The following is an 8,481-nucleotide window of genomic DNA, read 5'->3' on the forward strand; positions in this document are numbered from 1 at the left end:
CTTTCTGTTTCCACTGGGTGCTCAAGAATGAAATCAACCAAGAAAGTGATCTGTGTGAAAGTACTTTGAGAAGTGTAACATGTATACTTATGTGAGGTTAAAAAAAACTCCCAAAAGATGTGTTTTTTTAAAAAAAAAAACCAAAAAACAATTCACAAAACTTCCTGAAAGAGAATCCTTCTGGGACAAATCAGTAATGAGTATTTAAGCAACAAACACGAGTACTTTTTGGTCCAGAATGATTGGGGCGAAACCTGCAGGAGATGGGAAGGGCTGTCAGCATGACAGGGCAGAGGGTCCAGGGAGTTCCCTTTTGTTTTTTGTTTCCTCGAAGCTGCCAGGCCTCTGCTTTTTCCTGCTTTAATTAGGGACATTTATATCCTTACACTAGGCAGAGTTTGTCCGTTTTGTGGCTGGGCTTTGCACTTGATTTCTCCTAGTGTTTCTTTTCACTTCTGTCACTTACTAACAGAATCTCCTTTAAACACTCTTTTGCAGTTGGGCTGAACTTTTTGTTTTGTCTCTTTTCTTTAGAGCCTGTTTCTCTTGAAAGGCTTTTAAAATTTATGAAACGTGCCAGGCACCTAAAAATGGAAACTGTTCAGGTAGAGACAATGTATAAATATATGTGGATCTGTGGTACTAAGTACAACATTTTGCTGATTCCTAAAGTTCAAGTAATGGTACTTTCTAAGTTTTCACAAAGCATCAGGCTCTTTCTGTCTGCTTTTCTAGTTCAGTCTCTATGTATTACAATTAGCTAAAAATGAGCTCTCAGTGTCTAGGAAGCTCCCCCAAGTTACTGGGAGCCTGGGTGAAGGGCACAAGAAAGACCACCAACCCACCAATATGGAGCCTCTCTGGAGCTGGAGGATGAATTGCAATTGCAGATAAATTTTATACATTTAACAGATACTCACTGAGCTCCATTTGTGTGCCAGGCACTGTTCTAGGTCCTGAGCATGTAGCGCTGGACGGGACACGCACGGTCCCTGCTCTCACGGAGCAATGTTCTTCCATCACCTATAAGGTGATGCCAAGTGAAGAACTCACCTGTGTGTCCCTAAAATCTACAGTCCTCCCTGGCCTCCAGAACTGAAGGGAGATCTTAAAGTTAAACTAAGATTTGAAGTAAGCACGGCTCTTGGATTGTATTAAGTAATTTCTCTCCCTCTCCCTCTCTCATTGTCTCTTGCCTTCCTTCTCTTGCCCTCCCCATCCCCCCACCCCCAGAGGTTATTATTCACACTCTAAACCTGGATGGCAGTACTAGTGCTGACCAGGAAGTGGCATGAACAGCCATCTCTGGCGCTGGAGTCTTCCGAATACCTGGCCTCCTCTGAGTGAGAGGCGAGGAGGAAATATCATTGGAGTTAGCTTCCTGTGCAAACACAGGACTCCGAATAACATTGTTTGTGAGACAAAGCACTCTATACAGACTGATTTGAAGTGAATCAGGGCCTATGTCTACAGGATGGATTTATCCTAGGAAATAACATCAAGGTCAGTCAGTTGCTTTGAAATAAATTGTAGCCCTCATTACTCTTACCTGATCTGAGCCAGTTGTTTAGTGGTGCAATGGTGTTTTTTCACAGTGGGCAGTGTAAGCACCAGACCGAGGAGATGATTCCAGGGGCCTGTAGACATAGCATGAGCTAATCCTCTCATGACCAGCACCATGGTTCTCCTAAAGCATGTTTGCATGTGATGTGCTGGTTCCCGATATACGGATGAGATCTCTACAGTGTCTGGATTTCCCTGTGTCGAGCCGTGGGTGGGGGAATCTGTCTTTCTGTTGGCTACCTCATTTATTTTATTCAACAAGTATTTATTGTACTCCCACTCTGTCAGGACCTGCTGGGATCTTTTGCAGGGGTGACAGTGGAGGGGACCACAGATTCTTTTTGTATACAAATATACAAGTATATTTGCTTCTTTTATGCGTTCAAGTTCATAGGAATGCTTACTGCTGTCCATTTGATGTCTTTAAGTCCTTTGGGTCTGGAGGTCACTATCAGATCCACCAAAGAGCTAGTGAAAAGTCTTTGAATTTGGTCTTTTCTTGTGAAAATGGAGGTGCTCCCTGCAGCCATGAATGTATTACGTTTGCGTTTGAGGGTAGTACAGGTAATCCGGAGTCTGTGATTCCTGAGTTCCTATAGTGAGTTCAGATGCCACGTTGTCAAGATCTCTGTGGTTTCTGTGGATATTGAGTAGCAAGAACTAGAATGTTAAGGACTATCAGCCTCATCTCCAGAAATAAGAAAATAAAATAGAAATCCAGAGTTATTCCGTGTCTGAGTTTGGATAGTGAACATTGGCACAGTGAGAGTTCCTTTGGCACAGGACGCCCAGATGTCCTTGGTGTGCAGGAGGGGTGACAGCAGATGCTGTAGCCTTACACAGAGCTGCTCGCAGGAGGTGTGTTTGGGGCCAGGGCAGTTTGGTTGGGCAGAGATGGACCCAGGTTGTGGTGGTGGCTTCTCAGCAAGGCAGAGAGAGGGGGCCTGGGTGTGGTCTGTGCACAGGCTGGCCTGTAGATTTTAGGGAGGTGCCTTGAATGGTGGGGTTTGTTATGCCCAAGTTGGGAAAGTGCTGGGAAGCCTCCAGGCACTTCTGCATTTCTTGGACTCACATAAAGGCTCTGGAGGAAGCGATGCAGCGTGGAGAGGCTGGATGTTGCAATTCTCAGGAGAAGGAATGTGGGTGGCGCTGGACTAACCTTGAGGGTTCTTTGGAGGAGCCTCTTTTCTCCCAGGGAGTGAGAGTAGGGGCCCGCCAGCATCAGATGGGAAGGCTTGGCTGCGATTGGACGTAACTGCAGCCTGGACCAGAAGGACTGCTTTTCAGAGCTACTTTTTTTATTCCGTTTTTTTAAAGCCAATTTTCCATTATTGCTCAGAGTGTGGAGCTCTTCTTGCCACCTACACTTCAAATTGTATTCAAAACCTAAATTGGATGAAAGTGAATGACTTTCACCTGGTGTTTGTCTACATTTCAGTTGATTCAGCAAGCACTGAGTTAGGTCTGAGTAAAATGTTCATGTGACATCAGTATTCTTGATGGAACAAGGATGATCTAACAGTTGGAAAAATATTAATATTTAAGTTAAAGTTACCATGTTAACTGTGCTGATTCAGAGGGTGGGTTCAGGAAGCCGACTTCTGGGGTTCAGATTTCAGCTTTGTCACTCCTAGCTGTGCGACTTGGGCAGATTATCTAACCTCTCTGGGCCTCATTTCCTCCTGTATAAAATGGGGCTAATAATAGTGTCCATTTCGTAGTTTTTGTGAGGCTTAAATGAGACGATAATGTAAAGCACTTAGACACATTATAACTAGTCGATACATTTTCATAAAGAAAGAAAGCAGAAAAAGACCAGGTGACCCTCAAAGCTGCTTCTCACCCTGAGTTCCTGTGTGAAGTGGGCTTTTTACGCAGAGACGTAAGCTGAGTCCACTTCTGGTTCTGCTTCTGCCCTGGGCTGGTTACGGGGCTTTATGCAAGTCCCTTCCTCTCTCTGTATCTCAGTTTCCTGATCTTCGAAACGGGACGTGATGTGATGACGATGATGATGGAGAGGGCTAATAGGTATTGAGGGTGTACTGAGTGCGGGCGTCATGCTCTGTGCTTTGCGTGGCTTACCTCAGGACCGTCTTGTGAATAGGTGTTACAGGTGGGGAAACCCCATGTTACAGATGGGGAAACCGAAGCTCATAGCTCCTTCTCCAGGGCTACCAGGCTGTGAGGGTAAAGCTGGCCTCATCTGATAGTCTTTGATTCTGTGTGTCAGATGTTAGTAGTTCTGTAAGTAGGCCGCCTTCTTTTGCATACGTTTCTGATCATATTTACATTTTGGCCAACGCTTCCTGGGTTGTCTTAAGGAAAACACTGGCGAATAAGTTTGAGGTTTGAGGCTAAATTGTAGTTAATAAGCATTTCTGGAGTGTTTAGGTATTTCTGTGAAAGTAAATAGTGAGTTTTCCCCCACCATTATTAAATAAACTCTTATCTAAGGTGCTTTGAACTTATGCAAGGCAAAGCTGTGTGTAAATACTACAGTGGTAGAGGCTTTCTCAGCAGAGCTCTTGAATGAGGCCCTCTGTAGCCAAACATGTGGGTGGAAAACAGGCATGTCTTGCAGCTGGAATTCCCAGCTGGCTGTAGGTTGTTCTTAAGTATTCCCCTCACTGGTGCCCAGGTGTTTCAGGAACCTGGGGATGGCCATATAGGTTGGTGCTAGGGAGCACAGGGTTGAGGTTCTGCGAGCTACAGTCACCAGTGTTGGGTTGGCGTTTGCTCTTTTGTCTCCAGCTTGCTCTCCCAAAGCCCACTTTCAGCTGCAGTGTAGGGTAGGTAGTTTTTCTTTCTTTTTTTTTTTTAATTGGGGTATAGTTGCTTTATAATATTGTGTTAGTTTCTGCTGTACAGCGAGTAGGTAGTTGTTCTGTGTTACGTTGTCAGTTGGGAGACCGACCCAAATAGAGGCCTTGGTCAGTGACTTGGCAAGGGCATCCTTTGGCACTCCTTTGCTAACCTTGAGCTGTCCAGGTGTTCTGGCTTTTACATTTGGGGGAAAGGTGATGTGGTGACAGACAACGTGGGCAGCTGCTCAGGTAATCTACTTTCCTCCAGGGAGTAAAAGTTCTGGTTTCAGGAGGCACATGAGTGTCAACAAGGGGCCAGTGTGCAGGTTTTCCTCTGTGGAGGATGTGGGAAGTGCTTCCTGCCTGGGTGTGTCCCAGAGGACTCGTGCTGTGGAGGTGATATAATTATGAAGGCATTCTCTGTGCTGTTGTGTAACCTACAGCGAGAACTGTGGTGGGCCATTCCAGCTCTCTGACCCCAGTTAGAATATGAATCAGCAAAATTGCAGCTGGAGTTCCATCTAATCATCTGCGTATCTTTTAACCACTAAGATTTATATTTAGTGACTAATGATCTTTTGCTCAAAGTGCCATCTCCCACACAAGTCCCCAAAAGTCTTAAAAAAACAAAACAAACACCAAACACCAAAAACTACTGGCTCTGAGTGTGGACATTGACTTAGAAATAAATCCTTTTCCCCCCTTTTTCCCTGCAGGATTTGCCATCTTGGGATCCCATGGCTTTCTTTACTGGGCTCTGGGGCCCCTTCGCCCACGTGAGCAGAGCACTGAGCCAACGCTGTTTCAGGTAACTTTTCCTATTAAGTTCTTAAAGCTGTGTCTTTGAGTAAGCCTCCTGTCAGGGTGGGGTATTGGTGACTAGAGTGGGAGTGGAAACTCAGGGAGGTGGGCTTGGGGTCAGGGAAATCCAAAGGCATAGGTGGAACTGGGGTTTGGTCAGGCCAGGTGAGGGGGATAGGTAAGGAGGCGATATTGCTGTTGAGGACGGGATTGGGAATGGATATAGAGAATGATGAAACCTCCATCCTTGCCAGACTCTTGTAGTGAATCTGATGTCTCTCAACCCTGTCATTCCTCCAGTGCATTAAAACCTTCTCTTTTAAGAAAATGTATATATGTACATTTTATATACACTTTGTATATACACACACACATATATACACATATATATTCTCTATATATACACATATGTGTATATATAAATATATACTCTATATACATATATATGTATGTATACATATATATACTCTACATGCATATATATGCATATATATACATTTTGTATATATCTAAAGTGGATATATACTTTAGATATATATGAGTATATATACTCAGTCACATTGCTATACACCTGAAACTAACAGAACATTGTAAATCAACTATAATATTTCATTTTTAAAAAAACATATAAATAAAAGAGGGGAAAAACCCTTCTCTCTTAAAAATGGAATATATATATATATATATATTTTTTAAATCACATACTTATTACCATAAACTCAAGCATGATGGAAGTTTGACAACCTCTCCCCTCCCCATTTAGATGCTAAGTCAGGGCGGAGAGCACAGGTTTCATTCCTGTTGGCAAACATGCCTTTTGGCCCTGTTCATGCACTCGTTCCGCAAGTGTTTACTGAGCCCTGTGCCCAGGGTTGGTCATAGAGAGATGAATAAGAATTGCTTCCTGCCCTGGAAGAGTTCTCACAGTTGGCCATGGGAGCAAAGTTGGAAACAAATAACTCTAAGAAAATGTGACCAGTATAATAATAGAGGCTTGTACAGTTCTTTGGAAGGCCCGAGGCAGGGGCTGCTAACGGAGGAGGAGGAGGAAAATAGGAGGATAGCAGCTGCCTTCCCAGAAGGCACATGGGGGCAGGTCCTGTCCAGGCCCCCAGGGAGGGCCAAGAGGCCAGGCACACTTGGAGAGCTCCAGGGATTCCCGGCCATCGGGGCTCAGAGTGAATGTGTGAGTGGCAGGATAGAGGACCTCAGAAGGCAGGTACATAGAGGCCAGGTTGTTGACAGTGTATACAGTGGGGGAACCACTGACCAGTCCTGAGCAGGGGAGTGACCTGCATTTTATATTTTAAAAAGAGCTCCTGGTTGGCAGAGTGAGGTGCGCAGGGAGCTGGTTAGGACACTAACGGAATAGTCTTGGTGTAAGAGAGTGAGCTGCTGGATGAAGGAGGTGTCAACGGGGGTGGAGGGAGAGGACAGAGGTGTTTAGGAGTGGTGTCAGTAGAACGGGGTAGCCAGTGGATGGTGATGGAGAGAGGTTTATGGCTCAGGAGCTGAATTTTCTGGAGAAGCCATCATCTAGGCAGGAAACACAGCAGTGGGAGGAGGTTTGCAGGGGGAGGCGATGAAGTCACTGTAGGACCTACTGAGTTGCAGCATCTGTAGGACACGTGAGGAGTTGGAGTGGAAATATAGGACCGAAGGATAGGAGAGAAGTGGGGCTGGAGATGGAATTTACTAGCTGGAAACAATGGGGATAGAGAACCTTGCCCAGGGTAGGCATGTGGAATGAGAGAAGAGGACGCCGGGTCACCCGGGAGAACACCAGCACTAGGGTCCTAGTGGCAGCAAACTAGAATTCCCACTGTCATCAGATGGCTTAATAATAGCTTATTTGCCTTTAATAGGTACGCTTTATAGTGGGGAAAAATACATTAAAACAAAAGATTGTTACCTTGACTTATTTTCCATTTCTGCTATGTTGTGTCAAAGGACTCCCTTAGCAGACACACTCACTTGTACCTTCTGGTTCTCAGCAACATGTAGATGGGACATTTGGTAATCAGCGTATTCTGGGGGAGCAGGTTTTGCAGGCTAGGCAGTGGGCGAGGCCTGGCCCATAAGGTATTCCCTTAATCCTCAGAGGCCTTTTGGAAACCGAAGGCTTTAAATTAAGTCTGCCATGCAGTTTGTTGTAACAGAATATCAGGTCCTCTTTAAAACCCATCCAGATCGAGGTCCTGACCCGGCAGCGGAAGCCGTGAAGAACTGTGAGGGCACTGCCTTGGGCACAGAGAAGCCTTCCCAGGCACCACCTCTGTCAGGGCCCTGCTGATGTGCACGCTGCCAAGCCTGGTCTGGCAGAGGCCTCTGCGCCCTGACCAGCAGAGATGCAGACCTCAGACTCTTTTCCTCTTCCGCCAGCACCACTGGGAGCCTTGGTGCAATTCAGAAGATGACGCGGGTGCGTGTGGTGGACAACAGTGCCCTGGGAAACACCCCGTACCATCGCCCTCCTCGCTGCATCCACGTCTATAACAAGAACGGGGTGGGCAAAGTGGGCGACCAGATCCTGCTGGCCATCAAGGGGCAGAAGAAAAAGGCACTTATCGTGGGGCATCGTATGCCTGGTCCCAGGATGACCCCCAGGTTCGACTCTAACAACGTGGTCCTCATCGAGGACAACGGGAACCCTGTGGGGACCCGAATCAAGACACCCATCCCCAGCAGCCTACGCCAGAGGGAAGGCGAGTTTTCCAAGGTGCTGGCCATTGCCCAGAACTTTGTGTGAACAGAGCCCAGGCACCGGCTGCCTGGGGGCTCATGGATGGAGCCGTTCTGAGAGCGGTGCCTCTGCTGAGAGGGAGCCCGGGGCGCAGTGTGCTGTGAGAAAATAAATGTTTTCCTGTACGTTTCTTCCTGAGCTTTCTGGGTGTGGCCATGGGGTCAACGGTACTGAAACAGTTAAAAGGTGCCACGTGACGTGGTGGTCTTTGCCTGCAATAGCCTGTGAACTCACCCAGGATTATCAGGCTCTGGAAAACTGGGGTACACGCCAAATGCCAGTTTGTAGATATGCAATGGAATATCACTTTCTAGCCAGGCAAACTGTTTATTTGCCTTCCACAGTGTCATCTTCCTGTGTCAGAGGGCCGGAGGTGCTAAATGGGTATGAAGGTGACTGGGTTGCTGGGTTAGCGTGAATGGAGCCGGGGGACCGTTTCCTCCAGCACAGCGTGGCCTCCAGCCTCCGAGAGAACCTGCACCGTGATCCTTCCTCCACCATGGGGTGCCCTCTGCTAGGCACCGGCTGCTTCTCTGTGCCCAGAGCAGACAGCTTCCTGCCTTGACTCCT

General features: G+C 46.7%; 1 protein-coding gene across 2 annotated transcripts in view; it reads left to right on the forward strand.

Annotated features, from left to right (window-relative positions):
* The window catches only part of MRPL14 (mitochondrial ribosomal protein L14), an 11,829-nt gene extending 3,793 nt beyond the window's left edge, over positions 1 to 8,036 (forward strand). For both annotated transcript variants that reach the window (XM_082662912.1, XM_082662913.1), the window contains exons 2-3: positions 5,084 to 5,175; positions 7,551 to 8,036. In XM_082662912.1, coding sequence (XP_082519038.1) covers positions 5,105 to 5,175; positions 7,551 to 7,917 — 438 coding nt within the window. In that variant the 5' untranslated portion in view covers positions 5,084 to 5,104 and the 3' untranslated portion in view covers positions 7,918 to 8,036. The remainder of the gene's footprint in view (positions 1 to 5,083; positions 5,176 to 7,550) is intronic.
* The last annotated feature ends 445 nt before the right edge of the window (positions 8,037 to 8,481 follow it).

The sequence above is a fragment of the Grampus griseus genome, assembly GCF_964374135.1.
Source record: "Grampus griseus genome assembly, chromosome: 10".
Classification (NCBI taxonomy): domain Eukaryota; kingdom Metazoa; phylum Chordata; class Mammalia; order Artiodactyla; family Delphinidae; genus Grampus; species Grampus griseus.